This window comes from Trachemys scripta, chromosome 15 (assembly GCF_013100865.1).
Source record: "Trachemys scripta elegans isolate TJP31775 chromosome 15, CAS_Tse_1.0, whole genome shotgun sequence".
Lineage (NCBI taxonomy): Eukaryota > Metazoa > Chordata > Testudines > Emydidae > Trachemys > Trachemys scripta.
The window spans coordinates 28385648-28401656 of record NC_048312.1 but is presented as its reverse complement, the minus strand read 5'-3'; the positions used below and the strand labels follow the sequence as shown (position 1 = coordinate 28401656).

The window sequence follows — 16009 nt, the reverse complement described above, 5'->3', positions numbered from 1 at the left end:
CCCCCCCCCCCTTCCGTGCGGTCCCGTGACCCCCCCCCGGCAAACCGGATCCCCACGCGCGGCCCCGACACCCGCGGCCCACCGGGTGCATGTTGATCAGCCAGCCCGTCTTCTCCCCCGGCTCCTTGGCCCGCTCGAACCCGAACTGCGCGTCCAGCCGGTCGGTCCGCTGGCTGCGCTCCAGGCGCTTGAGGGCGGAGAGCCCGGAGCCATCGTCCCTGCGGAGAGCAGCGCGTCAGGCCGGGCGGGGCGGGGACCGGGACCGCCTCGCGCCCGCAGGGAGCCCCCGCCCCGCCCCGCCCCGCGCGCCCCTCACCGGGGGGTATCGGGGTCCCCGCCCGCGGGCTCGGCGCGGCGCCGCCCGCTGTTCCTCAGCACCATCCCGATCCCGGCCCCGGCCGGCCGCGAATTTCCCGCGCTGCACCCAACTCCCGCGAGATCTGCCTGACTCCGCCCCCTCCGCGGGCGCCGGGCCCGTTCTCCGCCTCCGGACGCTACGCCAATCACAGGGCGCTCCTGGCGCACGCCCCTCCGACAGCCAATGGGAGAGAGGCCACCCTCTCCATCGGCCCGCCCCGCCACGGGCAGGCCCCACCCTATAGCCTCACCCCACCTCCAAGCCTAGGAAACGAGCCCAGGCCCCGCCCTAACAAGGATAACCCCGCCCCTCGCGGGTCTGGTCCCGCCCCCGAGCTACCTGCCCAGACTCTAGTACTCAGAACCCCGCCCCTTGGCTCGCGGGCCCCGCCCAGCTGGCCCCTCCCGGAGGCGACGGGCGCACGCGCAGTAGCCAGCCCAGGGTCGCTGGTGCCGCGGCGCGATGTGCCCGGCGCTCTCCAAGCCGCCGCCGGGGCCGCTGCCCCGCAGGCTGCTCGCCCGGTACCTGCTGCTGCTGCGGCTCTACCCGCTGCTCACCAAGGCGGCGTCCAGGTGAGCGCCGGGCAGAGAGACCGGGACTGACACCCCCACCCGGGAGAGACCGGGACCGCCCCCACTCCCAGCCGGGGAACCAGCCCCCTCCTCCCGGGAGAGACCGGCCCCTCCCCTGCTTTGTTGTGAGTTGTGCAGTTGCCCTCGTTCCGCGCCCTTAGCCAGACCCAGCTCGCACTTCCCTGGACGCGGCTGGCCTGGCGTACCCAAGGGCAGAGTCCTGGTTAACACGGTGCCAGCTAACCCGGGCCGTGCTCCCCGCCTGCCCCATGAGACAGCGCCAGGTGTCTGGCAGGGCTGTTCCCAGGGCAGAGCCCCAGCTGCAGCGGGATTGCAGGAGCCTTGGCTCTCGCCCCCTTGCCCTTCGGGGCTGGGTGCACTCCGTGGGGCTGGCACACCACCTGTCAGCCAGTTCTGGTGCCTGCTGGCGAGGTGCGGCAGCAGCCTTGGCCAGACCTCCCAGGCTTCTCACCCCGTGGCTGTAACAGGCAGTGAGGGGAAAGTGGGGCTGTATGTGTGCATGGGCTGCCGGGGGTGTTACCAGCTGCAGTCAGCAGCCCCACAAGACGTCACAGTGGGCTGGGTCCAGCGGCCTCTGAGCTGTGATGGGCGGGGGGGCGGGGGGTCTCTCCTGCTCACTCACTGAAGACATCGGCACAGCCTGTACTGGTTGTTCTTCTCAGCATAGGCACCACGGACTCTCAGGGTCACAGACACTGAGCTCCCCTCTAAACCAGACGGGTCCCTGCAGGGCGGGGACGAGGCATGTTGCTGGAGCAGGAGAAACTTGCCCTGCGGCTGCCCGGGCTGTACCTGCTCTGTCGATAACGGAGGGCAGAGGACAGTTTGTACAGCACCTAGCGCAGTGGGGCCCTGCTCCTATGATTGGGGTCCCTAGGTGCTACCACAGTCTAGATAATAACACCAGTCTCCAGAGCCATCATGGTGGCACCTCTTGCCAGCACTCCATACACCAACTTAACCCTTCAGCTTCCCCCAGAACAAGAGGAATCTGATTGCCAGGCCAAAGTTCAGACTGGATCCAACGTAACGCCCTGGCCAGAGATCTTAAGGCATTTTCCCTGCTATTGATTTAATCAACCGATGATCTCAGTAAAGAATAAAATTGTCAGACACATAGAAGAACATAAACTGTTGAGCAATAGTCAAGGGAAATCCTGTCTTACTAATCTATTAGAGTTCTTTGAAGGGGTCAACAAACGTGTGGACAAGGGGGATCCAGTGGACATAGTGTACTTAGATTTCCAGAAAGCCTTTGACAAGTCCCTCACCAAAGGCTCTTACATAAATTAAACTGTCATGGGATAAAAGGGAAGGTCCTTTCATGGATTGAGAACTGGTTAAAAGACAAGGAACAAAGGGTAGGAATTAATGGTAAATTCTCAGAATGGAGAGGGGTAACTAGTGGTGTTCCCTAAGGATCAGTCCTCGGACCAATCCTATTCAACTTGTTCATAAATGATCTGAAGAAAGGGGTAAACAGTGAGGTGGCAAAGTTTGCAGATGATAATAAACTGCTGAAGATAGTTAAGCCCAAAGCAGACTGTGAAGAACTTCAAAAAGATCTCACAAAACTAAGTGATTGGGCAACAAAATGGCAAATGAAATTTAATGTGGATAAATGTAAAGTAATGCACATTGAAAAAAATAACCCCAATTATACATACAATATGATGGGGGCTAATTTAGCTACAACAAGTCAGGAAAAAGATCTTGGAGTCATTGTGGATAGTTCTCTGAAGATGTCCACGCAGTGTGCAGAGGCGGTCAAAAAAGCAAACAGGATGTTAGGAATCATTAAAAAGGGGATAGAGAATAAGACTGAGAATATATTATTGCCTTTATATAAATCAATGGTACACCCACATCTCGAATACTGCGTACAGATGTGGTCTCCTCATCTCAAAAAAGATATACTGGCACTAGAAAAGTTTCAGAAAAGGGCAACTAAAATGATTAGGGGTTTGGAACGGGTCCCATATGAGGAGAGATTAAAGAGGCTCGGACTCTTCAGCTTGGAAAAGAGGAGACTAAAGGGGGATATGATAGAGGTATATAAAATCATGAGTGATGTGGAGCAAGTGAATAAGGAAAAGTTATTTACTTATTCCCATAATACAAGAACTAGGGGTCACCAAATGAAATTAATAGGCAGCAGGTTTAAAACAAATACAAGGAAGTTCTTCTTCATGCAGCGCACAGTCAACTTGTGGAACTCCTTACCTGAGGAGGTTGTGAAGGCTAGGACTATAACAGCGTTTAAAAGAAAACTGGATAAATTCATGGTGGTTAAGTCCATTAGTGGCTATTAGCCAGGATGGGTAAGGAATGGTGTCCCTAGCTTCTGTTTGTCAGAGGGTGGAGATGGATGGCAGGAGAGAGATCACTTGATCATTGCCTGTTAGGTTCACTCCCTCTGGGCACCTGGCATTGGCCACTGTTGGTAGACAGGATACTGGGCTAGATGGACCTTTGGTGTGACCCGGTACGGCCGTTCTTATGTTCTTACGTTCTTCGGGAGCTTATCAGCAGGGCCATTGCTGTGAGGCCCGGAGGCGCCGCTGTTCACAGAGCCTTCTCCTGGCACATGCTGAAGGGGGAATTGAGGTGAAGGGATCTTGCTCCCATGCAGTACAAAGAGGGGGATGCACTCTGAAGCTGTGCTACAGACGTATCTGGCTTTGAATGCTGGAGGTGGGGTAACTCCCGGGCCAGGTTTCGGAGCTGGAAACGGAGATGTTGCACACTGCGTGAGGAGAGTGCTGGCGAGAAGCAGATCTGTGTTGAGCAAGTGATAGCACAGGGCTGGGTGGGGCTGGCAAACCAAGCACCCACACGTTCAGGTGGAGACGTGCCCCAGCTTGTGATTTGCAGCTGATTGGAGCCGAGGAACGCAGAGTCAGGACTCCTGGGTTCCATCGCCAACTCTTGTGACAAGTTGCTTCAGCCCTGTTTCCCCCAGCTCTAAAATGGGAACACTGTGGCCTTGCCTCACAGGAAGGTTAAGTCAATCTAACTTACATCACTCGGGTGTGAAAAGCCCCCACCCCCTTCCGAGCAACACAAGTTTCGCGCTGTGCATGTGGTGAGAGCCGTTCTCCCATTGACATAGCTCCGCAGGCGTCTCGCCGAGGTGGAGTAATGCCGACGGGAGAGCGCTTCCAGAGCGTGTCTTCCCCAGACGCTCTGCAGCGGTGCCGATGTAGCGCTGTCATGTAGACGTGTAAAGCACTTGGAGACTCCTGGCTGAAGGTGTGGAGAAGAGTGAAGCACTCAGTGTTTGCCCTGTGGCCATGTGATACGCTGAAGAGTAAATGGAACCCAGCCCAGTGTGAATAACTGATGTCGCTAACCTCAGAGCGCTCTCTTGCTTTTTCTTCTCTCGCAGTTCCCCTCTTTAAACCCTCCCCTCACCTTCACCATCTCCTTCACCATCTCCATTGCCTTCGGCTCAATTTCCCACCACTTGGCCTCTGACTGGGTGAGCCAAAGGAGAAGTGTGACCTAGTGGTTAGGGTGCTAGCCTAGAACTTGGGGGACCTCGGTTCAAGTCCATGCTCCGCCACAGACTGTCCTGTGTAACTTTGGGCAAGTCACTTTAGTCTCTGTGCCTCAGTTCCCATCTGTGCAATGGGGATAAATGGCACCTCCTCACCGGGGCTTGTGAGGATAAGCTCATTAAAGACTGTGAGGTGCTCAGATGCTACAGTGATGTGTGCCATGGGCGTATCATGGAGAGACAGACAAGCTGCTCCCTCTCACCAGCCACTGTCTATTCTTCCCATGGGCCTTGGTCTTCCTTCCCCTCCCTGAGGCACTGACCAGCCAGAGGGACGGGAAGTTAGGGCTATGCATTTGGGAGCAGGGAAAAGGATTTCTATGTCCATTTCTGCCGAAATGGACAGTGTCTGGCCAGCAGGGATAATAGTGCCTGTTCTTGTGACGCTCTTTGAGATCCACCAGTGAGCCACGCTACCCAAGGACAGAGTATAAGCGGTGTCTCGGAGACTGTCGGTCACCTGGGGCCATCGACAGGTAGACGTGTTGTGTTGCTCTCCGCTGGTCCAGCATACTCCCCATGGCTGAGAGAGCCGGGCTCTTTCCTTCCCACGCACCCTCCCCAGGAATAAAGGGCTGGCGCGTGTGATTCCACTGCCCCGGGGAGGTTGTGTAGGTGTACACGAATGGAAGGTAGGGCTGATCAAATGCTCGTTGCAATCAATGCGGAAGGCTGTCAGTGGAAGCAGGATTTGGCCCACAGCAAACTGTTCTCTTGCTCATGCACCAGCAGGAGCCTTTAACTCTCTCTTAGCTGGTTGGTTTTTTAGGGCAGCACAAACTTCCTGCCCCCCCCCCCCCCACCCCAGCCTGCAGCTCTGACTGGCACACGCCAGGAGCAGTTCTCCTGGGGCCACTTTCAATGCCGAGCTGCAATCTAAAGGACACTTTCAAGTGAATGGACTCTGCAAACTGTCAGAAAAGCGGCCAGTTTTCAGGGATGTTTAAGACCCTGCTGAATGGATGGGGTTGCAGTCCACAGATCTGGTCTGCCACAGAAGCAAGGCTCAAAAGAGGGAGGGCCTGGGCGAGGTGGTGGAACTCTGCTGGTACCTCCTTCGCCATCTCCTTCCTCCTATAACCCTTCTCCTTTGCGGGGTGGTTGCTGCCCTACCCGTCCCTTTCCCTGGTAGTTCACATCAAGCGCCGAGGCACAGCTAGGAGTGAGAGGATGAAACTGAGAAGGAAAACATGGCTTCAAGAGCAGGAAGAGAAGAGCTGTATCTGGCTATGTGATTTTCTCACCAAGGTAGGGGGTGAAGGCCCCATCACTGGGATATTTTAAATGAGGCTGGCTGAAGCAGAGGAGAGCTGTAGGGAATGGGGAACCTGACCGAATCTCTGATTTCCATGGCACTGCGTATGTGAACTAGCCAGATACTGTTGCTAATGGTCTGTAGTAAAATAGTTACCAACACTGCCATTTGTTTTTATCATTAGTCTTCAGAGTCAACGCATCACTGAGCAGGTAGCACAGGCTCTTTGCTGAGTCTGGAAGGCCGCACCATGTATGGGGGGCGGGGGGGGGTCACGTCTGGGCATGTTTGCCACACAGCCATAAGGGTCAGAAGCTTTAAATTAAAAAATAACAACAAAACCCATTCTCTTCTGTTGAAAGTGGTGGGCCTTGTAGTGGGCTGCTGAGAGCATTTCCCTGGTCACGGGCTGCAGGATGTGAGCCAGTGCTGCGAAATCTAGATGAGACACAGAATTTCTCCCCCACCCCATTGCTGGGTTTCATTGCGAGCATGCAGGAAGCGTGAAGCTTCAGCGCTTGCTGTGCCTATCAGTGACTGCTCCCACCCTGATCTGACTGGTCCTGGAGCTACCGCACTCTTCTCCAGTGGCTATGCTCAGAGCTCAGGTTCCCTCTTGGACTCTGGGTTACTTGGCTGCCTTCTGATCTCAATCCCTTCCCTCTGCCTGCAGTGCTGTTTTGTCAGCGCTTGGGAGCCTCCTGTCCCAGGTCATTGAGAGGAGCCGGAAAAAGCCAGGGTCATCTAAAAGCCTGGACCTGAGCGGGCCCTTGAGATTCGCCATCTATGGGTAAGTCACAGGTGCTAGTGGCATCACTTAGTGCACCTCTGGAAGGTGCTCCAGTACCATGGTGATGGGCGTGAACTTGACCAGAGAGGATGTTGAGTTGGTGGTGCTCCGCTCCTGGAGGTGTGTGAGAAGCAGGAAACGCTGCTTTGCAAAGTGCTTCCCACCTCACTATTATGGCACCATTAGCATCTCTCTCTGGAGCAAGAGAAAGGATGGTCTGGTTAGAGCAGTAGCACAGTACTCTCCGCCACAGACTACCTGTGTGGCCTTGGGCAAGTCACTTGTCTCTCGGGACTTCAGTTCCCATCTGTACAATGGAGATAAGATAAGAGCCCTGCCCCTGCGCATAGGGGTGTTGTGAGGATAAACACATCCAAGATCATGAGGTGCTCAGATACTGTGGTAATGAGGCCAGCTAAGAACCTAAGCTGGGGCTGGATGGAAGGCTGGAGGACAGCAATGAAGCACAGTCATGCCCTCTGGTTTGTCAGGTTCCTGTTCACAGGGCCACTCAGTCACTATTTCTACCTGTACCTGGAGCAGCTGATCCCATCGAATGTCCCCTTCGCCATGGTCAAGAGGCTTCTGCTGGACCGTCTGGTTGTTGCTCCTCCCTTCCTGCTGCTCTTCTTCTTCGTCATGAACCTGCTGGAGGTAGGTGCCTATCTCCAGTGTGTGCTTTGCATCATCACTGAACAGAGACCCCCACTGTGCACCAGCTCCTAGGCTGTGTTTCCACTCCCTTGGCTGAAGTCAGGCTGTAGGGTTTGGGGGGGGGGTGTTCTGGATGCTGCAACAGACAGTTAAGATAGATTCCATCCAGGCACATAAGCACACGGATACATCTATCTTCTTGTCACTGATGATCTAGAAGAGGCCCTGTCGGTCAGAGCAGGGGACCTTCTTGCTCTGCTGCTGTCTTCCTGTGAGCTCTGAAGTAGCTCCCTCAGCTGCTCTGGGCCTTGGCTTGCCCTGCTATACAGCAGGGATGCTCCTGTTTAACATCAGCCTGGGGTTTGTGATCTCCTGAGCGTGCTGCGTGGCCAGTCGCTCTGGTCCCCTCTGCTGGAATGGTCAGCTTTGGCTAGTGTGATGCACATCGGGTGCGCCTGGCTTCTCTCTAGCTGCGCTCTCCGTCAGGATCTGTGTCTTTGTAACCCCTTTGCCCACGTGGCTTAGGGCTCTGTAAGGGTGAGAGTCAGGGCCTCTTCCTCTGGAGTTTAGGCCTGGTCTCCCTGGCCATCACCGATGTTCCTTGTGTTCCAGGGGAAGGATCTGTCTGCGTTTGTTGAGAAGATAAAGAGTGGTTACTGGGCAGCACTCAAAATGAACTGGAAAGTGTGGACCCCCTTCCAGTTCGTTAATGTCAATTACGTCCCTATGCAGGTAAGTCTCTGTCTGCTCACGTGCTGTCCTTGCCTGGGAATTCTGACCGCTTTTGCAGCCCTACATCCAGGTTTATAGCATGGGCTTTTTTCCCCACTAATATATGTCCAGAGTCCCCTTATCAATCACCCTAAGATCCCCTTCCTTTAATATTTCCGTCCTCCATGCTAGCAGCCCCCTCAATTGCTCTTGTGCTTAAGATTTTGGCCTGTACATGTTACTGAGGTCCCCATTGCCCACAATCAGTTGTTCACGTGTGAAGGACTGCACAAATCCAGACAGACCCCGACACTTGTCAGTAAGACATGGGCACTCACACCCGTATCTGAAGTGGGTGTTGCGTCCCAGTGCAGTAAGTGACCCAGTGGGACTGTCAGCCCCAGGCCAGTCTGTATCTTGACACTTCTCTCCACAGTTTCGGGTGTTGTTTGGAAACCTCGTTGCTCTCTTCTGGTTTGCCTACCTGGCCTCCATCAAGAAGCGATAGCATCACAGCTGTAGTTTTGGGCTGGCCCGCGTTGCCTGTTGAGGCAATTGTGCTCTGAGAGCCCGCAGCCCCCACTTCAATCTGGGAGCATCTGCAAGAACTGACACTGCAAATCCTCTGTGATTCCACACCGCGCATGCTGCCCTAGTGCCGACAGTGCCTAGTACGATGAGTAGGGCGCCCGTCCCTGCCCAGGAGCCCCGGGCACTCTCCTAGTACAAATAATACTTTGATTCTTTTCTGACTAAGACCTTGAATAACTGCTTTCTAATGGTGCTTAACAATAACCACAAAATCAACTGGTAGGGTAAGAAACCAGGACAAAGTGTTCTGGGTCTTTTACTCATTTTTAAGTATAATAAAATGGCTATTTCACTCCTTTCTTGTGAAGTTTTATTTTTACTCTGGTGACTTGCTGGTTATGTTTGAGATATATGACAGATCCGTGCAGAAGTGGACAGTCTCTTCTTAGTTGCAGGAAGGAATAAAATAAATCTCCTTTGAAAGAGAGAGACGAAGGAAAGTGCAGGTCCCCTAATTTGTGGGGAAGGAGAGAGCTAATAATAACTGACAACATCAAAAAGGCTGATGTGCTTAATGCATATTTTGCTTCAGTCTTTACTGAAAAGGTTAATGGTGACCAAATTCTCAACACATTAATATTAGCAACCAGGAGGAAGGAACACAAGCCAAAATACGGAAAGAACAGGTTAAAGCATATTTAAGTAAGTTAGATGTGTTCAAGTTGGCAGAGCCTGATGAAATTCATCCTAGGGTATTTAAGGAACTAACTGCAGAAATCTCAGAACTATTAGCAATTATCTTTGAGAACTCCTGGAGGATGGGTAAGATGCCAACACGGTACCTATCTTTAAAAAAGGAACAGAGGATCTGGGGAGCTATAGACCTGTCAGCCTAACTTCAATACCTGCAAAGATGTCGGGACAAATTATTGAACAGCCAATCTGCAAGCTGTCCCACGTGACATTCTCTTAAGCAAACTAGGGAAATGTGGTCTAGATGAAATTAGTAAAGGTGGGTGCCCAACTAGTTGAAAGACCATACTCAGAGTACTTCTCAATGGGTTGCTGTCAAACTGGGCAGGTGTATCTAGCTATATCCCGTAGGTCTGGGTCTACCAATCCTGGGTCTGGTACTAGTCAATATTTTTGATGATGGAGGGAAGAATATGCTTACCAAATTTGGGGATGACACCAAGCAGGAAGGGGTTGAAAGCACTTGAAGGACAGGATTTAGTGACCTTGACAAATTAGAGAATTGATCTGCAATCAGCAAGATGCAATTCAGTAAAGATAAGTGCACTAATCAATTCTCTAATTTGTATATCACTTGGGAAGGAAACAATCAAATACACAACTACCAAATGGGGAGTAAATGACGAGGTGGTAGTACTGCTGAAAAGGGTCTGGGAGTTATAGGGGATCACAGATTGAATGAGCCGTCAATGTGATGCAGTTGTGAAAAAGGCTGATATTCTCTAGGGCAGTGGTTCTCAAAGCTGGTCCACCGTTTGTTCAGAGAAAGCCCCTGGCGGGCCGGGACAGTTTGTTTACCTGCCACGTCCGCAGGTTTGGCCGATCGCGGCTCCCACTGGCCGCTGTTCACTGCTCCAGGCCAATGGGGGCTGCGGGAAGCAGCGCGGGCCGAGGGATGTGCTGGCCGCCCTTTCTGCAGCCCTCATTGGCCTGGAGCAGCGCAATCGGCCGAACCTGTAGATGCGGCAGGTAAACAAACCGGCCCGGCCCGCCAGGGCCTTTCCCTGAACAAGCGGCAGACCGGCTTTGAGAACCACTGCTCTAGTGTATTAACATGAGAGTCAGATGAAAGACATGGGAAGTAATCGTCTCGCTCTACTCGGCACAGGTGAGGCCTCAGCTGGAGCCCTGTGTCCAGTTCTGGGCACCGCACTTTAGGAAAGATGTGAACAAATTGGAGAGAGTCCAGAGGAGAGCAACAAAAAATGATCAAAGATTTAGGAAACATGCCCTATGAGGAAAGGTTAAAACTGGGCATGTTTAGTCTTGAGAAAAGAAGACTGAGGAGGGACCTGATACCAGTCCTCAAATATGTTAAAGGCTGTTCTAAAGAAGACTGTGGTCATAAGAACGACCATACAGGGTCAGACCAACGGTTTGTCTAGCCCAGTATCCTGACTTCTGACAGTGGCCAATGCCAGATGCTTCTGAGAGAGTGAATAGAACGGGAATTTATCACGTGATCCACCCCTTTCAGCCAGTCCTAGCTGCTGGCATTTGGAGGTTCAGGGACACCCAGAGCATGGGGTTGCATCTCTGAATATCTTGGCTGGTAGTCATTGATGGACCTATCCGCCATGAACGTATCTAGTTCTTTTTTGAACGGGGTTATACTTTTGGCCTTCACAACAACCCCTGACAAGTTCCACAGGTTGACTCTGTGTTGTGTGAACTTGAAGTACGTTCTTATGTTTGTTTTAAACCTGCTGCCTATTAATTTCATTAGGTGACTCCTTGCTCTTGTGTTATGTGAAGAGGTAAATAATACTCCTTATTCACTTTCTCCCACCAGTCATGATTTTATAGACTATCATACCTCCCCTCAGTTGTCTCTTTTCCAAGCAGAACACTCCCAGCCTTTTTAATCTCTCTTCATATGGAAACTCTTTCATATCCCCAATCATTTTTGTTGCCTTTCTTGGTACGTTTTCCAATCCTAATATCTTTTTTGAGCTGGGACAATCAGAACTGCATGCAGTATTCAAGGTGTGGGCGTACAATGGATTGATTGTTCTCCCTGTCTACTGAAGGCAGGACAAGAAGCAATGGGCTTAATCTCCAGGAAGGGCGATTTAGGATAGATATTAGGAAAAACTTGCTAACTATATGGGTAAAGTACTGGAATTGGCTTCTGAGGGACAATGCGGAATTCCTGCCCTTAGAGGTTTTAAGAACAGGTTGGACAAACACCTGTCAGGGATGGTCTGGGTTGACTTAGTCCTGCTGCAGCACAGGGGATTGAACTTGCTGATTCTTGAAGTCCTTTCCAGCCCTACATTTCAATGATTTTACCTTCTCCATTTCTCATTGTTGTGCTTCATCCAGGACTCCATACGGCCTCCTGAACAGTTGTGTTCAGATACTCAAATTCCAACCCCGGCCGAATCTCACTGACCTATGACCTTAGGAGCCTAACATCCCTGGGCTGGGAAGAAAAGGAAGAATCAAGCCTACTTGTATTTTTGTGCAGCTCATATTACATCACTCTGAGCACTCTTGAAGCAGATTGGCTAACCCAGCCACGTGCCAATACAGTAAATTCACACTATGTACCGCATCTGATTGTCTCTCTGTGTGTTGTGCTGAATAGCAGTTTTTACTTAGATAACGTGGCTAGGACAGGTAATCTTGTGATCCATGCTGGGGTGGGGCCAGTACTTGGAAAGGTGCTGGAGTCCTGAAAGCATTTGTTCTGCTCCATCCAAGTGTGCCTGACCCTGGAGATCCTCAAAGAACGGCTGTCAGAGTAGGTGTTGCCTACTTTACATAATTGTTTAAAATTTTCCTTGCCTGTTGAGAGGATGGAAGGACAAAAGCCACAAAGAACAATCTATGCTGTTGTACAAGGCTTAAAAACAAGTGCATTAATTTTCTTCCACTGAATTCACGTCCAGCAGTCTCCACAACAGGGACCGTGTCATGGTTGGCTGAGGCTGTCTGCTGAGCTCCTGGTAGGACTTCTGCCTTCGCCTCGTTGCTAGAAGTTCGTTACTTTGACCTGTCAGGCTAACTCATCGGCAGAGACAGACTTCACCAGCCCAGTGCACGTGCAGTAGCTTTTAAAATACCTGTTGCTATCTCTGCATCATCACAGAGTTCCTATGAGTGGATTTGGGTGTCTGCTCGGACACTGTAAGGGACTGTTTTTCTGTACAACTGAACCCACTGTGAACCTCCCCCAAGTCTCTTGATTATGGCTCTGAAACAATGTTAGGAGGGAAGAGGATAAATACTTCTGCCGATGAATTGTCCAGTATAGGAGAAGATCCTCATTCAGATCTCCAGTGAGGGATGAGGACGGGGCAGCCATTGGCATCCAAAGGTCTGATTCACCATTTCCCTGTGCTTTGTGTAGTGTGCAAAGAAGGTGTCAAATGCTACGGCTCTTCAGTGGGCTACGACCACAGCTCCATCACACTGGGCACAGCAGCCTGGGGGCAAACCCAGCCCTTGTAGGCACGGACACCAGAGGTTTACGCTGCCCCCTGAAGTTCCTCCCCAATGGACGGCAGCTTCCCTGGCCCTCCCTCCTGCGCAGCGTTGCTGAGGGAAACGCCAGCCTATTTTTTGCTTTCCTGACACAGTCCAGCCTAGTGTCGAATTCCCAGGGTGCTTTGCCCTTTGCAGAGATCGGCCCCCAGCTCTGCTGCCCCTGCTGAGGGGTTAGCAGCAGCTGGCGTCAGGGAGCGAGCTGTGACAATGCGGTTCTGGCGGAACCCAACTGAGAGTGCCAACGCAGGACAAATTGCTCAAACAGGGCAGTTACAGCCCAAGGCTGGGGTTTTTCCACCTCTAAGGCAAACCAAACCAGCCAGACTAAGAGGACTTCGGTCTCACCCCACTGGCTAACCGCAAGTCTCACAAGCCATTTCCTTAGACACTCCAGTTTCCCAGTATTACCACCAGTACCACTAGTTATGGGGACAAATGGTTATGAAAACCAATACCCCAGTAAAAGAAAAAAGGTTCTCCTGATCCCAAAGGACCAAGCCCCAGACCCAGGTCAATATACAAGTCAGATCTTATCCACAAATCACGCTGCTGCCGATCCTTTAGAATCTAAAATCTAAAGGTTTATTCATAAAAGAAAAAAGATAGAGATGAGAGTTAGAATTGGTTAAATGGAATCAATTACATACAGTAATGGCAAAGTTCTTGGTTCAGGCTTGCAGCAGCGATAGAATAAACTGCAGGTTCAAATCAAGTCTCTGGAATACATCCCCCGCTGGGATGGGTCCTCAGTCCTTTGTTCAGAGCTTCAGTTTGTAGCAAAGTTCCTCCAGAGGTATGAAGCAGGATTGAAGACAAGATGGAGATGAGGCATCAGCCTTATATAGTCTTTTCCAGGTGTAAGAACACCTCTTTATTCTTACTGTGGAAAATTACAGCAAAATGGAGTCTGGAGTCACATGGGCCAGTCCCTGCATACTTTGCTGAGTCTGAAGGCATATTTGCCTTCTCTCAATGAGTCCATTGTATAGCTGATGGTCCTTAATGGGCCATCAAGCAGGCTAGGCAGAGCTAATCTCAGCTTGTCCGGGATGTCACCCAGCAGCATAGCATAAGTTTGCCATACAGACAGTATAGAGCCAATATTCATAACTTCAACTACAAAACTGATACACACATATAAACAGCATAATCATAACCAATAAACCATAACCCTGTCTTAGACACCCCATTTGACCCCCTTTATACAAGATTTGGGTGCCACTACAGGACCTTGGTTGCAACAATGATCTATATGGTCCCAGTTTATGTCAATAACGTCACACGAGCTCGGCCAGGAAAGCGCACCTGGGTGATCGTGCTCCATAGCTCACACTGTCATCTGTGGCATTCAGCCACCTCCTCGCCTCTGCTTCCCCACAGATTGTGGCCAGACACAGCACAGAGTAGGCAGTGCTGCAGAGTGCAGTAACTGAGGGGCCTTTGGGCCCAGCTCCCTCCTGTGTAACAGGTCCCCCCCCTTCCTCCCAGGGAACCGCTGCTGATATCCCAGACCAAGATCTGCCAGGAACTAGAGACCCACACGTTGTCTACAGCTTCTGGGGAGCCTCTGGCCAGTACCTTCCTGGAGACACCCCGAACGGGGGTGGGGGAGGGGAGACCAGCCCAGGCTCCGAGGGCAGGGAGATTGCTAGCCCCAAAACTGTTTTCAGAGCAAGCGGAGCTCAGCTTTGCTCCCCGGCTCAAAGCGGAAGAGGCCAGGCCGTAGCCATGTGGGGACGCCTGCATAGGTGTGCAGCCTGCTCCCTAGGGCAGGGAAGCCAGCAGTCCAGAGCAGAGCTGGAGGACCAACAGGAAAATCTGTATATTAAAGCCAACCAGAGGCAGAGTATGGAGCGCTGTGAAATGACGTTAGGAGCTCTGCTGCTGCCCTAGGCAAGGAGAGAGGGTGTATTCCTCCTCGTGCACCCTGGGAAGATGTAACAGAGGGACAGGGTTTTCCTGCCACATCTAAAGGCTGGAAAGTAGCCGGCTGCAGTCCCCAGCTGCTGCTGCGGGTCACCCTGCCCTGAAGTCCAGGTATTGTTCCCAGCTTCTCCTGCAGGTTGCCATGGCTCCCACCCCCTGCCCCAGCAGAGGGATGTGTAGCCAGGGGGCAAAGCAGCCCAGTTGTGGAAGAACAAGCCCGCAGGAAGGGGCCTAGTTCTTCCCTTCTAGCCCCCCGGCCTCCGTTTTATTAGGCCAGAAGGTTCCCACTGTGCACCCTTCCCAGTTCAGCAGGCCCTTCGCAGGCAGCTGGGTCCAGACAAATGCCTCAGCCCCCTTCTGTGGGTGAGAAAAGTAGGAGCTGACACCAGCTGGTAACGGGTGGGCAGTACTGTGGGTGTGGTGCCTCCACCTGGCCAGCTCTCCGCCTCAGAGCTTCTCTCTGAAAAACCCAGGGGGACACAAAGCTATTTCACCCAGGTCCATGGGGCTTTGCTCCTCGAGATCAGACACTCCGGCGATCAGTTCCCAGCACTCTTAACGGTATTGCAGGAGACTGTCTGGAAAGCTGAGACTATCCAGAGTCATTGGGAAAGGCAACGTACACTCCTGGCTCTTGCCAGATGCTATAGAAAGGAATACAGGTCACGTGGCCAGCTGAAGCAAGCCATGTAGCATGAGAGGAGAGTACACCAGTCCACAAGCGGTTGCTGGACCAAGTACAGGGTGCTGAGGCCAGGTCGGGGCTGCCCTCTGTTGTCTCAGAGCTATCTACAGGACTCCCAACCAGTTGGTGCCAGGCCAGGAGCAAATGGCTACCTATAGCCGTGATCCCAATGAGGTCACCGGCCATTGTCCAGAGGGGCACTCTACAGAGCTGTGCATGAATCATGGGAACAGCTTTCTCCCAGCTGGAGTTTCAGCAACACATGGAAATGGTGGGACATGAACGAAGTCACTTGTCCTCCACTTCAGATCAGAACGATATAACCCACTCCCCAGCTTGCGTTTTGCCTCAGAACTGGGACTGCAGGGCTCCCTCTGAACATCTAAATAAGGTCCTAAAAGCAGCTTGTCTGCAAAGCTTTTTACCATCTGGGACCGGGGTGCTCCACTGACCTCAGGATGGTGCCTCCTCCTGGCTGCTCTGGGAATTAACTCTGCCAGGCCGACGGCCCTTCCTGCGGCACGCTGTCACTCGGTGTCTGTCTTCTCTGTGGCCCCTCTCTCGTTCCAGGAGCTGCAGCCTCCTCTTGGTGACTCAGCCCTTCAGCCAGGTCACTAGTAACGTTTTCCCCTTCCGGGGTGTCTTTCAAAGTCTCTTTCCACGTGTGGCGTCAGGCAGGCCTCACATCCATTGTCCTGACTC

General features: G+C 52.3%; 2 protein-coding genes across 2 annotated transcripts in view; one reads left to right on the top strand and one right to left on the bottom strand.

Annotated features, from left to right (window-relative positions):
- The window catches only part of POLE (DNA polymerase epsilon, catalytic subunit), a 36231-nt gene extending 35810 nt beyond the window's left edge, over positions 1-421 (bottom strand). The window contains exons 1-2 of the mRNA XM_034791415.1: positions 317-421; positions 83-218 (exon numbers count right to left, since the gene is read on the bottom strand). Coding sequence (XP_034647306.1) covers positions 83-218; positions 317-381 — 201 coding nt within the window. The 5' untranslated portion in view covers positions 382-421. The remainder of the gene's footprint in view (positions 1-82; positions 219-316) is intronic.
- A 346-nt stretch (positions 422-767) lies between these two features.
- Positions 768-8809, top strand: PXMP2 (peroxisomal membrane protein 2). The gene is made up of 5 exons (XM_034791514.1): positions 768-930; positions 6439-6555; positions 7047-7209; positions 7822-7941; positions 8357-8809. The coding sequence occupies exons 1-5, from the start codon at positions 821-823 to the stop codon at positions 8426-8428; spliced, it is 582 nt and encodes a 193-aa protein (XP_034647405.1). The 5' UTR covers positions 768-820; the 3' UTR covers positions 8429-8809.
- The last annotated feature ends 7200 nt before the right edge of the window (positions 8810-16009 follow it).